The sequence below is a fragment of the Mirounga leonina genome, unplaced genomic scaffold, assembly GCF_011800145.1.
Source record: "Mirounga leonina isolate KUSES-001 unplaced genomic scaffold, KU_Mleo_1.0 Mir_224, whole genome shotgun sequence".
NCBI classification, from domain to species: Eukaryota; Metazoa; Chordata; class Mammalia; order Carnivora; family Phocidae; genus Mirounga; species Mirounga leonina.
Window position 1 is genome coordinate 3,289,749 of NW_023270615.1, and position 21,332 is coordinate 3,311,080.

At 41.9% G+C, this 21,332-nt stretch overlaps 1 protein-coding gene across 5 annotated transcripts in view; it reads left to right on the plus strand.

Moving 5' to 3' along the window:
- PRUNE2 (prune homolog 2 with BCH domain) overlaps window positions 1-20,334 on the plus strand; it is a 260,162-nt gene extending 239,828 nt beyond the window's left edge. Inside the window, exons 17-21 of one of the 5 annotated variants that reach the window (XM_035029016.1) lie at window positions 4,528-4,626; window positions 8,058-8,093; window positions 8,631-8,669; window positions 13,183-13,230; window positions 17,131-20,334. In XM_035029016.1, the coding sequence (XP_034884907.1) occupies window positions 4,528-4,626; window positions 8,058-8,093; window positions 8,631-8,669; window positions 13,183-13,230; window positions 17,131-17,161 (253 nt within the window). In that variant the 3' untranslated portion in view covers window positions 17,162-20,334. The remainder of the gene's footprint in view (window positions 1-4,527; window positions 4,627-8,057; window positions 8,094-8,630; window positions 8,670-13,182; window positions 13,231-17,130) is intronic. The other 4 variants (XM_035029019.1, XM_035029018.1, XM_035029020.1 and 1 more) reach the window with 4 other exon arrangements.
- Window positions 20,335-21,332: the final 998 nt, after the last annotated feature.

Below are 21,332 nucleotides of genomic sequence, written 5' to 3' on the forward strand. Positions count from 1 at the left end.
ACGTTTTGGGGAAGCAAAGAAAAATAACACATGCCTCATAATGTAGTAAGACTTGGAACAGTTAAATGAAAGGGACAGTATGTATTTCCTAGCAAACTTCCAAATAAAATACGGTCTTACCCAACATCCGGATGCAGATTAGATAAATTGAAAGTTTTCTGTTTCAAAGTTACTAATGAATCTTTTTTTTCTTTTTTGCCATTTTATTTTATTTATTTATTTATTTATTTATTTATTTTAATTACTAATGAATTTCTAAGAAACATTCTGGTCACTTCTGGAAGAAAAAAGAAAACAACTAAAAGTTAAAAACCTTTATTTTTCACATAGCGTTTCCTGTGCCTTCCGCATCTATCCTTTTGTGTTCAGTGTGCACTTACATAGATGCAGCATTTCCATCTCCTACTTCCTACAGTTGAGTAGCATCATTCAACCTAGTTTTCCTCTGGCAAAGTTTAGTTCTTTACCATACTGTGTTCAATTGCTTTAAAAAATAATATGAAATATTTAAGGTATACAAAAAGTCACTAATTTTTTTTTAAAAGATTTTATTTATTCATTTGAGACACAGAGATACAGAGAGAGAGAGAGAGAGCATGAGCAGGGAGAGAGGCAGAGGGAGAGGGAGAAGCAGGCTCTCTGCTGAGCCAGGAGCCCCATGTGGGGCTCGATCCCAGCACCCTGGGATCATGACCTGAGCCTAAGGCAGAAGCTTAACCATCTGAGCCACCCAGGCGCCCCAGTCACTTATTTTAATAATAGAAAATGCTTTGATAGGAGAGTAGGAATCAATGCACACTGAAGAGCTTATAAAAAGTTTGATGGTGGATGCCTGGCTGGCTCAGGTGGTAGAGCATGTAACTCTTGATCTTGGGATTGTAAGTTCAAGCCCCACATTGGACTTACAGGTTACTTAAAAATAAAAAAAAAATTTTTTAAGTTTAATGGGTAAAAAAAGTAAACATTAGTGTTCATATTCATTCACTGATGTCTGTTTAATAGTTTGGGTGTTATAATTATAAAACAAATACGTTTCTTGATAAATAACCAAATACTTGTTACCGTAAGAATACTGAAAAATAATTACAATCCAACATTATTTATTTATTTATTTATTTTAAAGATTTTATTTATTTATTTGACAGAGAGAGACACAGCGAGAGAAGGAACACAAGCAGGGGGAGTGGGAGAAGCAGGCTTCCCGCTGAGCAGGGAGCCCAATGTGGGACTCGATCCCAGGACCCTGGGATCATGACCTGAGCCGAAGGCAGACGCTTAACGACTGAGCCACCCAGGGGCCCCCCAACATTATTTATTGAAGGGAGCTTCAAGGCAATAAGTCCAGCAATAATAATAAAATTATAGCAAATAGTCTTGTGGTAAATTACAGAAAACAATGGCTTACATTTATTGGGTATTTACAGGCATTATTTCATTTACTTGCAATGACAGTGCTCTGAAGGAGGTCCTGTTTACTGTTTCCCTTATAAAGGAAAAGTCCCTGAGGTTCAGGGAGGTCAGATAAATTGTCTACAGCAAGAGCCAGCAAACCCGTTCTGTGAGGGATCAAATGGTATATATTTTAGATTGTGTGGGCCATCTGGTCTCAGTCACAGCTGCTCAGCTCTGCCATGCTAGGTCGAAAGCGGTCATAGACAGCATGTGGATGAGTAAGCATGGCTGTCTTCCAATCAAACTTGATATAGGAACACTGAAATTGAATTTCTTACAAATTTTTACATGCCATAAGATAGTCTTGTTTTGATATTTTTTCAAATATTTTTTAAAAATGTAAAAACCATTCGGTAGCTGGAGGGCTGTAAAACACAGCGAGCTAGCTTTGGCCCATGGGCTGTATTTGCCAACCCCAGGTCTAATGTAATATAGTCAATGAGTGATAGACTCAGGCTTTGAACCCAATTGTCTGCCTCACTGTAAAGAAAACACATTTCAAGCACTTAAACATTGTATCCTACAGTCTCATCCTGGGAGACCCTCTTTGAAGATTCCCCTGTCAATCAGTCTGTATCAGCGTAACCAATTTTCTTTTTTTTTTTTTAAAGATTTTATTTATTTATTTGAAACAGAGAGAATGAGAGAGAGAGAGCACATGAGAGGGGGGAGGGTCAGAGGGAGAAGCAGGCTCCCCGCCGAGCAGGGAGCCCAATGCAGGACTCGATCCAGGGACTCCAGGATCATGACCTGAGCTGAAGGCAGTCACTTAACCAACTGAGCCACCCAGGCGCCCCCAGCGTAACCAATTTTCAGACCTGAAAAAAAGAGGTCACTAAAATGGATTCTAGGTCTTTTCCCTGCTAACGGGTAACTCCTATGATAGAGGTAGATGGGAAATTCCTTTTTTTTCCCAAATGTGAGGAGGAGATTGAGAGATTAATTAGCTCAGGTGCTGTCCTCAGAAAGCTCAGGGCCTGGCAGCTGACAAAGGCAGACAGGTAAGCAATTACAGTACAGGGTACCACTGAAGCAGTGTGGTGGCGACAACTCAGGGCACAGGTGAGGCTGGGGTGACGGGGACAGTAAAGGCTGAGAGTCTGCGTCAAGAGAGGCATTCCAGAAGAATGAGCCATCAAGGTGAGTTTTGCGGAACCGACAGGACTGGTTAGCTGAAACCAGGTAGAAACGGCAGGTACAAACACACCAAGAAGGAGACAATATGGCGTGCTCGGAGAACGTACATGCTAGTGAACATAAAACCCTGGAGCTGGAGGCTTCCCCCGCCCCCCATTCCATCTTTTATCAAAACCTGAATTTAGCTCAGAAAGTCCAGGGGAAGGAAGAGGCCTCACGTAGCACGCTTATCACTGGTGGTGTGTGTTCACCCACGACTTATCAGGAGGCCTACAGGTGACTGTGTGAAGACAAAAGCAGTGGCCCAGGGTCAAACAGCAAGTACAACGTGAAAGATAGAGAGAGAAACGACCCTGCAGATGCTTCCTTCTAGAATGCCCCATAGTTGAACAGGAGGCAGACAGCTCAGCATGGTCAGTAGACTGGGGGAGGTCTTTTCATGGGGAACTCTTCGGAAAGTTCAGTCAGTTCTTGGTCAAGTTCCCTTTCAAGTAGAATGATGAATTTTAAAAATTAGTTTGCAACAATACACAAATGCCTTCTTCTTACAAAACATCCAATCATTAAGGACAAGACCAAGTTTTTCCTTCAACAACTTCCAGTTCCTGTCCCTCACTCCCTTCCCAGAGGCAAATTCCTTGATCATTTTCAGTGGTATTTCATGTTGTTTTCTGTACATGTACATACATCTAACATGACAATGTTTAGATGAAAGCTATTTGTAATTCAGATTCAGTTACCAGAACATGTTTTTGAACATTGGAGCATCTGGAATGAACTCTCCGGCTAAAACTTAAAATTAGAAGAAAAAAAACTAAAAAAAAAAATATTTAAGCTAAAACCTTAAGAGGTAAACAAGTTTACATATACTTTAAAAATAACTCAACCTTGGTAAATTCTGAAAGAACTAATGACAAGATTTTTGTTTGGTAAAAACAAATAAACAAGCAAACAAAGCCAAACAAACCATAAACCAATGACTATGGAGAGTGGCAGGAACCACCGGGCAACATGGCATGTGTGGTCGAGAGTGTAGACTCTGGGTGGGGGGATGGATGAAATCAGTGATGGGGGTAAGGACTGCAGGTGTTGTGATGAACACCGGGTGATGTATGGAGGTGTGAATCACTATATAGTACACCTGAAATGAATATAACACTGTAGGTTAATGAACTGGAATTATAAAAAAACTTAAAAAAAAAAAAGAATGTAGACTCTAGTCAAACTGCCCGGGTTTGAATCCAGCCTCTACCACTTACTGAAGGTGAGACCGTGGGCAAATCCTTAACTCCCTGTGTCTCGAGTTTCCTTATCTTTAAGTAGAGAATAATGGGATGCCTGGCTGGCTCAGTCAGTAGAGCATGCGACTCTTGATCTCGAGATTGTGAGTTTGAGCCCCATGTGTTGCATAGAGTTTACTTAAAATAAATTAAAAAAAAAAAAAAGACCACTAGGAGCGTCTTTTTTTTTTTTAATATTTTATTTATTTATTCATTTGAGAGAGCAAGAATGAGAGAGAGAGAGAGAGAGAGAGAGAGAGAGAAAGCACATGAGAGGGGGGAGGGTCAGAGGGAGAAGCAGACTCCTTGCTGAGCAGGGAGCCCGATGCGGGACTCGATTCCGGGACTCCAGGATCATGACCTGAGCCGAAGGCAGTCGCTTAACCAGCTGAGCCACCCAGGCGCCCCTAGGAGCATCTTTTTAAAAGAAAGAGAATAGCACCTACTTTATTAGGCTGTGGAAGAAATAAGTGAGTTAATAAATATAAACCACTTAAAACAATATCTGGCATGTTGTAACTACTCAAATATATAGCCTTTCTTTTTAGTAAGTGCTGGGCCAAGGTGTTGCATTTTTCAGGATTTTCAAGAGGCAACAGCCTTAGGAGGGATGAAGTAGCCACTAATGATATCTTTTTTCTTTTCTTTTTTTTTTTAGTTCAAAATTCAGCAGTAAAATTAAATATGTCAATAGCTTATCAGAACTCAGTGGGCTGATCCCAATGGATTGCATCCATATTCCAGAGAGCATCATCAAGTAAGTCTGGATGGTTTCCAAGGTTTGGTAAGAAATACTGCATGTTTGGAGAGGGAGGTTGGAAAAGAACTTATTTCTGGAATACTGGGGAAATGGCATTATCTTCTATTTAAAATGAATATTTAATATTTTCCAATAAATAGATATTTTCTCATAACCCATAGAGAACTGTTCTGTTCTTTCAGATCCTCTTTCACATAATCTTCTCTTGGGGTTATTGATTATTGCTCATTTCACCTTGAATTTTGCCACCATTTTGGGGACAGCATGAAGTTAACATTAATCAGTGAATCTGTCACCTGTGTCTCCCGCTCTCACACAAACAGCTGGGTCTGAGCATAGCTTTGCTTTCCATATTGCCTTATAGAAAAGAACTTACCTGCATGACCCTGGGAAAAGACGGGGTTGGGGGGGACTACCTTTTCTCTGTTTTCTTCTACATCCTTTTTCATACGGTTCCCTTCAGGTGAAAGGTAAGGTGGGTGGTAGGTGGCATGGTTAGGGATGACCCCCTTCCTCAGGACAGGGTAATGGAGCCACAGCCTGTGAAAACGGAGCATGGAGACTGAAGGTCGCTGGATCATGCTGCGAAAATAATGAGTAACAGTTAACACCGACCACTTGGAGCTGAGACTTAAAAATATGGATACTGACAAATGAACCCTCCTGCTTGGTTCACTGTTGCAAAGAACCATTGTTTTGTGGTTTGTGTGGATCGTGCTTTTCTTCCACTGTGTCTGATTCACTCATTTTTTTATTTGATTAAAAATGGGAGGAATTTAACCATTAGCTCAAAGAGAACAGACAAGGATAACTGCCCCTCCCCCCCGCCCCATCCCTTCCTCCATAAGACGGATAGCAAAATGGATCTCCCAATTTGCACTTCCAAAAAAGAGTCCCTTTACTAAAAAAAATAATAATAATAAATAAATATTTTAAAAAAGGAAAAGAAACAGGAAGGAAAGGACTCACGTTTAGTGGCAATACTTTGTCGGGGATAGACGTGCTTATTTATATCGTGTGTTTAATCTCCACAGTAAACCCCCATCTGCAGATCAGGGAAGCTAATAATAAAGAAAAGTGGGCGCCTGGGTGGCTCAGTTGGTTAAGCGACTGCCTTCAGCTCAGGTCATGATCCTGGGGTCCCTGGATCGAGTCCCGTATCGGGCTCCCTGCTCGGCGGGGAGCCTGCTTCTCCCTCTGACCCTCCCCCCTCTCATGTGCTCTCTCTCTCTCTCATTCTCTGTCTCAAATAAATAAATAAAATCTTTAAAAAAAAATAAAAATAAAGAAAAGTTACTTATGCAAAGTGTAAGTAGGAGCAAGGATGAGATGGAACTAGAATTCAGATCCAGGTCAGCCTGGCACCAGAATTCCCATCCCCTTTTCTAGTAGTTTCCTTGACCTCCCTTAAAGTATCTATCTGAAGTCAAAGCTCAGGAGCAGCTGCATTTGGTTTTCCTTGTGCTGATACGAAGTGAACACAGGATAGTGATTTGGCTCAGAACTGCCAGTTGGCTCAGCCGAATCAAGCAGTGTTTCTATAATTCTAACTATGGCTTTGATCCTCATTAGCTTATGGGGCTCCCACACCCAGCATACCTCACAGCTCTATCCTGCTGCCTCAGGAAAGTGCATCCCCATCTCCAGAGCTACTCCTACTCTTTAAATAAAAAAAGTAACTGGAGGGGCACCTGGGTGGCTCAGTCGGTTAAGTGTCAGACTCTTGATCTCAGTTCAGGTCTTGATCTCAGGGTCATGAGAAAAAAAAAAGTGACTGGAGCACCCACTTCTTATAATGCTGTCTCATTTGCAAAAGATGACAAGGACATTCTCTCTTGAAAGGGAAATGGCCACTTTCTAGGCAATAGAGTAATGCTTCCATGGTGTGGCAGTTGGAAAAAAAGAAGGGAATGGGTGTTGGAAACTTAGCATTAGATTTGAATCTTCTTACCGTCCCCTGATGTCTCTAAGACTTCAGGCAACCTATTAAAACCTTCCATGTCTCAGCTGCAGCATCCAGAAAATGGGACGTTTTCGGGGCAATTCACAGAAAGGTCCCGAAGATTGAATGAAAATGTACATAATGCCTTCAGGAAGCCTCCCGGCCTCAGTTGGCAATCCAGAATGTTATTTATTATACTGATGTTGCTTTTAGGGACTAACATATGGGACCATTTAAATGAGAAGTTAAATATGTCCAGGGCACTTTTCATTCATCGACACCCATCATTTTTCAAAGGCTCCCATTCAGGAGAAGTTTCTTCGGAAGGAAGGGTTCCATTTGGAAGAAATTGACAACCATCTATGTCCTCCCCGTGTGTCCATGTTTTCTCCTGTCCTGTGCAACGCGTCTTCTCTGAATGTCCTTTCTGTCACTCCTGTTCCTGGCCCCCATTGTCTCATTTTCATGTTACGGCATTTTCAAATTGATACGAGCCATAGCCCCTTCCTGTTACTCAATGACATTCGGAGAGTTCGGTCTCGGCCAGTCCCAAGGCCAGTATTCAGCTGGGATGGAGCCTGTCATCAAAGGGCTTACATGAAAGAAAAACTTGTCCAATCTGGAATCAGATTTTTAATCATTGATTACAGTCAATTCTTGTTATTTGTGGCAGTGATGTTCTAGAACCCTGACTGGTAAATACTGAACCGTTGTTCCTAGGGGAAATACAGAGCTAAGTTCCTGCAAGCATCTGGTTAATTTTCATTCGCCAGTTAATACATAACCTTGTTCTATGTGTGTTTCTGTTTAAAGACACCTTATCTGATGTATACTGTTGACTCACTAACATTGAATTCACGACCAATGGCACCATAACTCCTGCCTAAACAAAGCTGCAATAACACACATATATTCTCCGTAAGGCACATCACAGGCTTCTCGTGCTTAGGAACGCCAGCCCCCATGGAAGCACTATGCCTAGGGGCCATTTTAAATGGTGAAATCACCAACGAAAAGCACAAACCAGGGAAACATGGCACTAAATAGACTGCAAGTAAGACGCCTGTTGACAGCACAAAAGGTAAAACAAGGAGGCAGAGCCTTGTTTTTTCGACCTCAGCTGGGAACGTGCACATCAGGTGACTCAAATTTTTTGCCACTCAGTGAAAGTCAGCAAGTGACCACGAAAGTGCCACGGGTATTGATCCTGGGGTTATAGGTAAAGGTTTAATAAGTAGGCAAATTCGCAAACACAGATTCTGCAAATAATGAGGATTGGCTGTATATCATTACGAATTCTAAACCATTGATTATGTCAAATGAAAAATAAGTTTTCTCCCAAAAGGCAATTTGATTATTCTTGGGGCGGGTGAGGGGGGGGTAGGCTTTTGATCTCATGTTTTGACTGTTCTTTAAACCACATACCTGTCATTTTCTCCATCTGTTTGCTCGTTTTCCTCATTGCATTCATTTTTTATCTTGTAAGGTACGATGAAGAGAGATCTTATAAGAGAAGTGTGAGGTAAAATCTCCCGAGCTACAGTTCACGCTGGACCCTCTGTGTGTGTGCACCAATGTCTTACTTGTGGGTGACCTCAACATGCTACCAGAGCACGAGGTCATTCTGTCAGCCCCTTGTAGTCTGCCATTCCGGGTCTTTGTCTTGTGTGTAAAGCTGTTGAGGTCAGCCTAATCTGCAACCAAAACCCACTCAACCAGATACACCCTTGACTTGGCCCAGGCTGCAAGCTAGCTCTAACCGAACCCAACAGACTGATGTGGATGTTTTGGCTTTATTCAGCCCGCATGTTTCTGATCTCCTTGCAACTTGTATATCCACCTTTGTGAAGGAATTTGCAAAGTAAACGTACAGAAACACCAAATGGGACGAAATGGCACCATGTCTAATCGAAGGAGCATGTCTCGATGCTCCAAAGGATGGTTTCTAAAAGCACATATGGTCCACTTATGTTTGGCTCCGCTTTGCTGGGTGACTCTCTCACGCTGTGCTTGCTTCTTTTTTGTTTCTTTTCTACACTGATAATTTTTGCTCATGCAGACTGGATGAAGAACTGAGGGAAGCATCAGAAGCAGCTAAGTAAGACTTGGTTTTCATTCAGCGGCTGGTGTGATGTTGGCTTGCACTGCAGGAATGAATTGGGACGACCTGCATGCCTGGTGTTTTATTCTTGCATCCCAGTAATAATGCTGCACTTGAAATGTTCCCTTTGTCCCACGATAGATGCAATTTCTGGTATCCGTACTACAGTCTATTTATACAACCTGTGATCTTGGTTATCTTAAGGAACGCATTTGTTACTGTGGTTTCATTTTTTTTTTTTTTTAACGTACATGCAGTTTTTGGCTCCACAGCCCAGGAATACATCACAGACATTGCCACATAGCATAACATCCTCATGATTGTTAGATATTTTGAGACAGCGGAAGCTCACTAATTCATACTAATTCAAAGCTCACTAATTCGAAATGATGACATGTCGAAATTTGGAATATTTTTGAGAACCCGTTTTGTGACTTTCCAAGATTTTTTTACGCATGTTATTTAGTGACTTGGAAATATTGCTTGACAAAATAATGCTTCTGAGCTATTTGGATGAATAGAAAAAGAATCATTACTCACTATTATTAAAGTATAATTTTCAAAAAAGCAGAATCTTAACTTTAATGCAACTATGAAATGAATACATGCCAATGATTTTATTCAACTAATTATTCAATGAAGGAACTGGTGAAGTGTTAAAACCAGTTCAAAGAACGTTTGCAAAGCTAGATTTCATTGGGTGATTTATCAAGGAATGTTAGGATAAGATTATTGGTTTAGATACAAAATGAATCAGTGTCCCATAGGGCAATAAACTGTAACCTAGGATTATCTTTTCCACTGGACAGAAATTATTTGCATCTCTGTTTGACAAAAATGTACAAGTAACCTCTGGCCCTGAAGGGTTGTAAAATAGCCCATCAACAGAAAGTCAACTCAGCATTGCTTTGAAAGAAAATCCAGTAATTTCCTTTTATTTCCAAGTCCAAAAACTAATTTTTCTGACATTATGCATTAAATGTAGACAAGTACTATTTGGAATGTTTACTATATTAAAGTTTCTTCTCCATTTTAAGTGTTGCTTACACTGTTAATTTCTATAACTAGTTCCCATTTTAGTAGATATTGCAAAAACAGAAACCTGGGCAATGTCCAAACAGCTACAAATTCTGAATAAATAAGGTTTTATTTTCTATATAAGTGTAAATGCCCATTCCTCTTGAGAACAATCCATTGAGATATTTTTCTTTCCTACAGCACACTTTTATTGCAGATATCTATAGAATTATTTGCCTATAGAATGGATCTTTTGGGTTAAAATTTGAGGAAAAGGGCCGCCTGGCTGGCTCAGTTGGAAGTGCATCTCAGGGTTATGAGTTCAAACCCCACAGTGGGCATAGAGCTCACTTAAAAAAAAAAGAGAGATACTGAAATTAATTAATTAATTAATTGAAGGAAAGATATTTGCCTTAGAAACATTGACATAAGTGTAGTTTCGTGTTACAATATTCCTTTTAGTTTTCTTTCAAGATAACTGACACCCGCTTACACTAACAATACTCAAAACAGTACTTGGATTTCTACTCTAACAGAATCTTCTTAGTCTCTGACCCAACTGTTACAAACCAGAAGTTGGAAAAGAAAGGAAGACATTAGGAACCAAGGAACCAGATGTTGGCGTAATGCGCCCTGTTAGCATTTATTTGCACTCAATTTGCATGGTGTCATGAGATTCTGCAGAGACAGAAAGAGCAATCAGTTTCTCTTTCAGATTTTTTTTTTTAGGATGATAACATTTATAAAATTAAAGAGCTGTTTTCAAAACAAAAGATTGAGGGGAGGGAAGTCAATAATTTTCCAGTCAAACCCCTTGTAAAGTCCTACTGCCATGTTCTTTCATTAGTACCATGCAGTCTTGCCTCCTTCAGTAGAATTTTCCCTCCCTCCATATTTCTGCCCTTCCTGCTTAGCTGCCTAGTGAAACAGTTATCACTTTGGGTTTCTTGTGTAGCTTTCTCTTCTGTCCTCTCCGATCTTTCCCTCTCTTCTCTTCCCCACCCCCACACACTCCTTCCCCGGGTATCCACATGGTCTCAGGTGGTCCTGAGATGACTTGATCTCCTTCCTGGCAGAAGCACCAAGCATGCCTAGTACATAATAGATGCTCCGTAAATTTCCACTGCATAAACTGACGAATGTGCATAAAATTACGTTCATCATCATGGAGCAGGGGTTCTCAGACTTCGCTGAGCAGCAGAATCCCTGGGGCACTTGCTCCAACACAGTGTCCTGGGACTCAGCTCAGAGCTTCTGAGTCAGCAGGTCTGAGAATCTGTAATTTTAACCCATTCCGGTGATGCCGATGCTGCCCATCTGAGGACCACGGTCCGAGAATCCCCACCTTAATGTAAATGCCTGAACAAAAATAACTAGATTTGTCTTAGGAGTCGATGCTCTTGCTTTGGGTTCAGTGGGTAAGCTACCTGTCTGAATTCCCCTCCAACTGATCCTCCTTCTTTTGATGGTGACATTACATGTGTGAGGACTTGAAATGTATTTGCACATTTCAAAATGTAAGGGGGCAAGAACTTTGTTGACCCCACAGATGACTTCAGTACCCCTAAATCCTGCCATTTCAGCATACTAACTACATCTCCTTAACTACCTTTTGGCCTCTGAAGTGGCTCCCAATCCTTGGACAGACTGTACATGATGATTTGGGGTTCAGAAAACATGGTCACTGCAGACATACGGTTAGGTTCTAGAAGCCAGATAACCCAGGTTCTTTCTATTAACAGACACACCCTGTCCTTCCACATGACCTCCATTTAAAAGCTTCAGGCTGATTCTAACCAAAGGCAAACATCTACCTTGTCAGGGAACAAAACCCATCTTTCTTTTGTTTTGCTTCATTTTCAAACATTCACCTTTTCCCCATGTACTCACACACCACCTCTTAACTGGCTTTCAGAAGGTGATTTCTTCAGCCTGCCTTATGTTTTCCTTAAAACTTGATATCTATACAGGAAGGAAAATACGTGGGAAGGACTAGTGGGGTATAGAGGGCCATGCTTATTTTGAAAATGGTAAAGAATCCATCAGCTGCCTTTGGGGTGACAGTATTAAATGGATTGCAAATTGCTGTTTTCATTGTAAGGATTACGCAAAGTTAAAAAAAAAAAAAACAGAAAAGCTAAATTCAGAAGAATACCTTTTCTTGATTCCATTCCAGCTTTGCTAGGTTTTTCTAGCATACTCTTTAACACTTGCCTGACTGTCCTTGTTCACTCAAGTTGCCAAATATCCACCATAAAAATACCTGACCACCAGTGAGAAGGGTAGAGGGGGTGGAGGGGGTGGAGGGAAGCCTGCCCAGGGAGATCGCCTTTCACCATCTCAACAAAATGCTTAATGTGAATAACTGAACCTCTTATGTTCAAACAGATGTATTAGCTAATGAAATAATTCACATTATAAAAGAAACTCTCTCATTTAAAAAGATCATAGAGGGGCGCCTGGGGGCGGGGCTCAGTCAGTTGAACATCTGACTCTTGGTTTTGGCTCAGGTCATGATCTCATCCTGAGATCAAGCCCCGAGTCTGGCTCCGTGCTGAGCACGGAGTCGGGAGAGGTTCTTTCCCCCTCCCCCACCCACTCCCTCTGCTCCTTCCCCTGCTCGTGTGCTCTCGCTTTCTCTCTCCTCTCTCTCTCTCTCTCTCTCTCTCTCTCTCTCGTCTTTTTTAAAAACAAAAACGAAATAAAAAGATCATAAAATCTCTTTAAATAGTTTGTTTGCCAATAATAAAATATGACCAGAGGGGACAAAGTAAAAGTTGAAATGTCCTATTAATCAGAAATTAATATAAAACGTGAAAATTACTTACAGAGGAATCCCACCAATATGGATTATCAGAAGCAGCTAATAATACACCAAAGGCATAAACACGTTCATACATTGTAACAAAACTCATTTCATTATTTCATATAGTTACATTTTTCTTTCTGGACACATTCAGTTTAGGTTAATCTTAGGATTCACTCGATTACCCAAACACAGCTCAGCCAGCCGTATAGTAGTGAGTGTCCTATTATTTTTCTGAAACAAAGCTGACACTGGCATTTTTTCTTTTAGTGTCTAGGAAAATCCTCATTCTTGTGCAAAGTGAAAGTTAACTGTTCGTGTGCAAATAAAATTAGGCTCCTTGAGAGGGACTGTCCTTTGTGTATAAAGTATGTTATTTGGGTTCCAAATAAAAATTTGCAGTATCATGATTTCTGAATAAGGTAGATTGAAAAGTCAGGAAAAAGTAACAAGACCAGAAGAGACTACTGGAGCTGTTTGGAATTTCAGTCTTCCTTTTATGCTTTCAAATCATGGGCAGTTCCTACGTTTCAAAACTGATGGTAAAAGACTCAGGTGTAGCTTTGTTCCATATTAGCAATGATACAACATCAAACAGTTTAAAATGCCGTGTCTGTTGTGCTTACAAAGTGGTAACAGTGGAGAAAATGTTTACTTGCTTCCTATTTTGTTTCTCCTTGCACTCAGAACTAGCTGCCTTTACAATGATCCAGAAATGTCTTCCATGGAGAAGGAGTAAGAATTCACCATCCATAACACCTGTTTGGTTACCTGTAGCATTGTATGGCTGGGCTCTGAAAGAAAACAAAAATACATCAAGGATTGGGTAAACTCTGTTCAGATGTTCGGCTCTCAGGTTCTCTATTTCTCAAATCAGAACCGTAAAAGAGAAATGTGCCGGCTTCACACCGTCTCTTTGATGATCACTACTACAGTCCTTAAGGACAGCTTAAATCTACTTGGCATTCTATTTTCCGATCCAAAAATGGGCAGAAAATGAATAGTAGAGCCAGATGTAAGAGCATTTGGGCAGGAGGAATGCAACTCTGCTTTCTGAATTACATCATCTATTTTAATTAGTGAAAGTTGGCACTTCCATTTGAGCTTCGTATTTGGGCGGATGGGGGAGAAGAGGTCCTTGTTTTAAAAATTCCAAGAGGCAGTGGAGTCTGGATGGGACTTGAGGAATGAGCTAGTCCAGCTGGCCTCATCCTGTGAGAAATGGAAATCGAACACGTAGTTGAGTGCTCACCACGTGCCGGGTTCTATGTGAAAAGCCTCAGGCACAGTATCTGATTTTTATCCTCAGGATAAGCCTACGAGGTACATTTTACAGGTATGGAAAGAGTGAAGTAGAGAGATTAACTGACCAGTCCCACATTTTACAGTTGTAAAAATGTCCCAGAGCTGGGATTTGAGTCTGCAGTTCCGGGGCCAGTGGTTTTGAAATCAGAGAGAGGTGGTCATAATTCTGGAATGGGCGTGCAGCCTCTGATCTAACTTTGGTTAGACTCGAGGAGGACAACATTCGTTGCCTACGGGAACAGAGTTGTCCGTTTCAGGGACTAAAGTGTGGTCACCAACATGCTCTCCGAGGGAAACTGACCATCCAGCTGATGGCTCCTAATTTGATTTGCGTTGTGGAGAATGAAACGCAGTCCTTCCCGGGAATCCAGGAGGGGCAAAGATGGGACTTAAATGTGGCAGCTAGTGTCGTGTTTTGTTCTCTTTGGACCCCCTTTCCCTCGAGGTCCCAAGCCAGGATGGAAAATCATAGTGCAGCAGCTCTGTGGGGACTGCGATGACCTTACAGTTTAAGGAAGTTTATGGGCAAAAACCCCGGAGAGAAGGTCCCCACAAAAGAGTAAAGAACAAAGGCTGTACGGGGACCTTTGGAATCACACAGCTATTTTTCTGAAGGTTGCACCTGTCCCACGAACAATTGCTTCAGGCAAATTGCCACACAGAAGTTCTGCAAGGCCAAAACAGAGTCCCTTAGGCCACCTTCATTCTTCTGCAAATTTCCCCTCCCTCGGCAAAGCAGCGCCCCCTAGAGCAGAGTCCTAGGCCCGCAGTTCGCGAGCTGCGCGGAGGGGTGGTCGCTCACTGGCCCCGGCTGCAACATCTGCGGGCTTACCCACTCCTTTGTCTGTCTTGTCTGTTTGACTCCTTGTTTGTACGTGGGGCTCATTGGGTTGGGGGGGGAGCAGAGCACTGCTTTTTGTTTGGGTTCATTGCAGGGCTGGGCACGGGGGAGGGAGGGATGCTGCAAAGCTTAATGTTACTTCCCGCTTCTTAGAACATACTCTTCACCTCGCTTCCGTTTTCTTGAGCCTTGTCTTTCCCAAGCTCCTATCAGGCACCTGATCTCAGCACAAGAGACCCAGGCTGAGGGGCAAGAGTGGCCAAGAAGTTCTTATGCTGACTTCTAGCCCTGCATTTCTGGCTTTCATTAGTATAAGACTAAGGGGCTTCATTTACCTTTGTCTGGCTCCTGCGTGGAAGCATTTTACACCTTCTGTAGCGAGTATAGAATGGATAACCTGCAAAGGTTGTTTAAAGGAGTTCAATCAAGCCAAGATTCAAATGAAATGTGCCCCTCTACTTTTCCTTAGAGAAAGAAGGGAAGTTATGCCTATCCCCCCATCTTCCTCCAGAAAACACAAGTTTGTATTTATCATTAAACAATATTGTCAGATACTTTGTTAGGAACCTCGTTTAACATATGTGAGAAGCCAAAATGGCCTGTAGTTTCTATGTCTCCCTGGAAAGTTGCTTATAGAAATCTCAGCCCACCTGCCCCAAGGGGAGGGATATTCCTTTTGTATTGTAATTCTGATTCAAGGTAAATTTTTCCCCAAAAGCATTCTATTTTAAGAAGTACCTCCAGGTGCTTGTCTCCTTCCCTTTCAAGTTTGGATTTTATTTGTTCGTTCATGTCCTAAGACTTGTGTATGCTTTTAAAATATTTTCACATAAATAAAAAGTGTATCCAATCGAGGGGATGTGGTACTATTGGGAGAAACTTAAATTAGTAGCATTGCTGGTAGCTTCGTTGGCCCCACAGGACAACTGTTGTCTCAAAAATTAATCTTCAGTGTGGTTTCCTGTATTTACTTAAAAATCGTCCACTTTTGACTATCTCTGGCTTCTTCCATAAACTGTGTAAATAGGTTTTCGTGTTTCAGCTTTTTGTTTACCAAAAGTTGAAGGGATACATTTCTAAAACCCTGGAAGGTTTACCAGAAAGTCAGTGTAGGGGCGCCTGGCTGGCTCAGTTAGTGAAGGATGGGACGCTTGGTCTCAGAGTTGTGAGTTCGAGCCACACATTAGATGTAGAGATGACTTAAAATCTTAAAAAAAAAAAAAAAGTGAGAAATGAGGTGTTTCAGAATAGACATCCTGGTTATAGTGTTCTGTTTGTCTTCAGATTTTTATCCGGGCCCCTTTCAAAAGGACCCTGAGCTGCTACTAGTATTCTACTACAATTCAGGCTCCTCCTCCTCCTTACAATTGAAAACACTTGAGACTCAATCCCTAGCAAGACTTGAGAGAGGTAGGAGTAGTCTATTTTACAGATACAGACATAGACATTTAGGCAAGGTCGGTAACTTGGCCAAGGCCCCGAGCTAATAAGTGGTAGAATTGAGGGCATTTCAAAGGAAAGATATTTTTTATTCTTGTAAACTAGATGGGCAGGCAGCGTGGGCCCCCAGTGGTTTTATTTGCAAAGCTGCAGGAAGGAACCCCTCAGCTGCTACAGATCCCACAGCAAAGCACAGGAACCTGTGCGGCGTGTGGACAGAAGGGCCAGGAAGGCAGGTCTCAGCGAAATCCACAGATACTTCCCAAATTGCCTCTTTCAAACGGTGTTTTTCTTTGTTCATGGCTGACATTCTTCTTTTGAGCATCCTGGCTGGAGCTCTCTTCTCTGGTAGGTGCCAGGAAGTTCTGATAGGTTCAATAAGTCGCAGTAGATGGTGGCCCAAGGAGATCTTTGAATTATTTTCTAGATAATTGGGAACCCATGAGACTTTCTTAAAAACAACCTTTCTTAGGTTGTAAGAATCCATCTCAGTCAGCTAGGCTAACCCATTTCAAACAAATTCTTTGGCTCTAGAAAGTGTTATGGTTTGGTTTTATTTTGGGTTTTTTGTTTTTGTTTTGGGGGTTTTGTTTTGCTATTGTTTCATTGTTGACCACTTTCTTGCTATGTAACACTTATCACATGTTACTTATTTCAGGCAGATCATGGATTTGCCCCACAAGAGAAGGCCATTTACTAGAAATAGGTAGATCCCTTACTCCCAAAATGCAATAATGTTCCTTAGTCCACTTCAGAAACGAGCCCTCACACACATCTGTTGCCTCCCTAGATCATTTCAAGAGGCGTAAAATGCTTCCAGAAACAGCTTTGTAAAAAATAAACAGATTCCACATTTTAGGGAAAACCTTGGCAACGAGGGGAGGGTTGTGACTTACCAGGTTTTTCTAGCATAAGAGATTTGCATGATTTATTGTCAGTAAGTCCTTTGAGGGAAAAAAGAACAAACACCTGCCACTCCGAATCATCACTAAATGTTTCATATTCAATTGCTCACATTTCTCATTGTTTTCTTCCCTTTTTTCCCTAAGTATTGACCTGAAGCTAAAAGGAAAGCCCTAGCTGGCCATGGCTGGAAGAAGATACTCTTCTGCTTCGTGATTCTGCTGAAGCCTACCTACCTGGAAGAGACAGGGCTGATTCTCCTTTTTTCCACTTTGCACTACCTGGTGCCATTCTAAATTTCTAAGGGGAAAAACAGTAAGGGAATTTGTTTACTCTTCACATATTTTATGAAATTGTGTGTATTTTCCTATTTTGCCAATTACGTGCCTCAAAGATTTCAGTTGAACCTTAGCAAGACAATAGGACCTTCCATTTCAATATTCTGTTAGCCCTTGGTGCGGTGGTCTCCTCTCTTAGACTGGTGTTGACCGATCAGATACCTTCCGTCCACTCTTAATCATGAGTGGATCCGTTTCCAGAGATTGGCTGGATTTCTCCTTGGTGATCATTTTAGGCTTAAAACACCTGGGCTCAACGCTCCCCAGGCAAGTTGTGTCCCCCATGGAACTCTGCCTTTAAAACCCTCGGCTCGCTTAGCACAGCTGTAAACCAGACTCAGGTGTGAAGCCACCTTGGTTCTTGTCCCCGTGAATCGTCTCTAACGTCTCAGGGGGACCCAGGTTTTCTGATTCACCTCAGTTTTATTTTAGTTATCAAATCGGGCGTCGTGTTTTCTGTGAATTGGTCTTTTTAAAAATCGTTATTTCTCCGATGAATGTGGAGGACCTCCACGCTGAGAAACTTAAGGGTCGATGTCGGCGTTTTTTGGTAGCTCTCTGCGCTTCACGCCGTCAACTTCATTCAAAATGTTACGTTGTAAGTGCCAAGGACTCGGGTGTAAGGTGGCCCGCTCAGAAATTCATTATTTGGGAACCTTCATTTATCTCAATCTGCTTTCAATCACTTGGATCTGATCAGAGGTCTAACATGAAATAGGAGTGCGTGCTATCATTTGCAAAATTCCCCTGTGTAGTCTTCACATGCCCTTGAAAATGCCAACATGCTTTCAAATCTGCGGGCCTCTAGCAGAGGGGTTGGCAAAGCCGTGGGCAAATTTAGCACACCACCTGTTTTCACACAGCCTCCTCGTTAAGCATGGCTTTCACATTGGGGTCAAAAAACATCTTTTTAATATTTCACGAAACATGAAAATCCTGCAAATTTCAGTATCCGTAAATAAAGTTTTGTGGCAACAGGGCCATACGAATTGGTTCACAGACTCCCTGGGGCCACTTATAACAGCAGCTGCTGAACTGAACGGTGCCTGCAAAGCCTAAACTATTTACTCCCTTTATAGAAAGAGTTCACTGGGCCCTTCCTGCCCCAGTGCACCCATTCTACCCCCTTCTCGCATTTAGGATTTGGATATTAGTTTCTGTAACAGAACGTATAAGTGAGCCTGCAAACTCATTTATTCTTTAAAAAGAACATGTTGGCCTCCGTACTCGGTAAAATAAATGACCTGCTGAAAAAGACAGGGAGTCCTCCGCACAAAAGCATGGCTGGGGGTTCGTTTACGTGACCCCAAGTGAAGCCTGCTTAGAAGGCTTTTGGCTGTTTAGGGGGGTTGCCGAGGTCCTGGACTTACTCTGAGGGCCGTTCTTACTCTCTGGTATCACCTGTTACTAATAAGCTAGCAACAGTAAAAATGTAGCGGAGGCCAGGGTTACACCATGGGCTTGGGGTGGTGGCTACATCCAGGAGAGCTTTCTGGGGCACTTGAGTCCTGGGTTTCAGGAGCTTTCAAACACCTTGAGGTAGACCTCTTTGTAGGGTGACTGGATGTGGCTGACCTCATTCGCTTCATGTCTGCCTCGCACCCACCTTCCAGACGTGTGCTCATACACACAGGTCCGTGCTCTTTCCTCCATAAGCCATACTTCACCGAGTTCCCATCTGTGTCCCTTTCAAGAGAGCATCTTGCTGAACTGTGTTCTTTTGGGTCTCCTCCCTCCTAACATCTGTCTTATCCAATAGAAGAACCCAGAACATATGCTCTCACTCTGCCCAGCTCCACCTTTGGAAGCCCAAATTATGCCTCTCCCAGAGCTCAGTGTTGACATAAGACCAGTGACCTAACATTTGGTAGGTTCCTCCATTGAGCACCGTTGTTCTGGTGCAGTTACTGACAACTGTCCCTTTTGCTCAGCTCTGTCCCATTTTGGAAAATGAATTAAGTGGGCCCCCTAACTACAGAAAGGAATGAAGAAATCAGGGCTGTGTTCATTTGGTGCAAACCTGAGGACACAGAGCTACTGATAGAGGGGTCTTGTTATATTCAACCGGACACAGCAACAGTGCCACCATTCACATTTTCCTTGAGCTTGTCTAGCCTGTTCATGGAAAACTACTCAGGTGGTATTCTGTTGGAAGCTTCATCTTCCCTCATGGAAATTATGAGCCTCTCTCCCAGTCACTGATTTTGTTTGGGCTGTTCTATGGGCTGCACCACTGTTCCGATAGGCATCTGCTATTTTATTATCTTAAAAAGACACATTAATTTAACTGCACGTGCTAGAGAAAAGCCACCCTGTAAATTCTGTCCAAGTAAATAGAATTCTAGAAGAATCCTGAAAAAATAATCCCTAAGCAGATAGGTAGACAGATGTAAACATTCACATCAGTAGCTATCTAGCTCTTGCATTCTGAGCATTCTTGCTTTGGTTCTGACTTCTGGGAACGGTTCTACACTTTTCCTGTACGTTTGTAGTTCAGGGAATCAAGGGGTCGTGGGGCAAACGTCTTGTTTTCCCAAGGTGGCAACCGTTCTTTGCTTAGCTCCTTGATTAAGAAAGAACATAAATCTACACAGAAAATACTATCAAGGAGTAAAAAAGTTTGTGTGAGGGCAATAGCTGGGTGTGGAGAAGATCCTGAAGTTCCTTATTGAAGTCATACAATGTTTTGTGGGGTTACCTTCTGAGATACACTCCAACATGTGTGAGGAAGTCACTACTCTAAGCTTTTGTGTTATTAAGAGGTCATTTTAAGTATCCGGTTACAGCACTATGTTTGCGCCTCATCTAATCACAATGCCTCGGTAGTTTGCTCCCTTAGAAACATTTAGACATGCACAGACTAATCTTTTATATATTTGAAAGTTTTTCTACCATGTATTGGATTGCTCAGAATCAAGTATTAGACTCTGTTTTGGTAAATAAATAATTTCTCCCTAAATAACGTGGATTAATAATATAAAGATATGTAACACCACCATATAAAAAAAAATATATATATATATATAGCCTCTCTGTATAATTCAGAAATAAAAATTGATTCCACAAGTCATGGGCTTTCTTTTCTCTGTGTCAGCGAGAGTCCTTCTCTAGCTTCACTTCTGCCGAAGACTTAAGTGGATGTCGGTCTAGCTTGGCACTTGGTACTTGAGGACAGAACTACCTTTGGCTTTTGTGGTTACTTGATTTTTGTCAATTTCTCCTTTCTCTGCCCTTTGCTGTTTGGGGGCATGTATTTAATTTAAAATCAAAATATAGTAAGTGGCATTTTATTTTTAGTTTTGGGTTTCCCCCACATACACACTTACACAGCCTTCAGGCAAAATCAGACTTGGGAATTAGCCCCTGTGCCTTTAAAAAAAAAATTAATAAACAGATCTGTACCCCTGCCTCTCCAGAAGTGGTCGGAGTAATCAAAGGAGCAGCTGCTCTACAGGAAGTGAGACATTGCACGTTCTCACGATCTAGGAATGAGTCCTGGTGGATATTGCCCCCTACCCAGTGAAGGTAAGAAGGACAAGAGAAGACAGAGAAGTGATTATGGTCAAATGAAGGGCATGATGCTGCAAGGTTAACTATTCTATTCGTCTCCCCCTTTCCCTAACTATGGTAGTGGGAACTGGAGGCAGGCTAGGAGTCCAACACTAGGGAAGAGGATGGGTAGAAATGTGGTGAATATACTCTGTGGCATACTCTACAGCTGTTAGAAAGCAACAAACTACACGTCCATCAAGCCACACTTACAGGGTAGAGTGGAAAAAGAAAGAAAACCTCAATACAACTCAAAAATCTCAGTAGGGTCATTTATGTAACTTCTAAACCTATACATGCAGACACCAATGCTATGTATTATACAAGACTCATCCCTATGTAGGGATTTAGCACACTCGTTAGAGTACCGGGTGGCGCTAGGAGTGGGGATCCAGGATGAAGTTGGGAGCCTCATTAAAAAACAAAATCAAAAAGACTATGTTATGGGTTGAAGTTAAAAG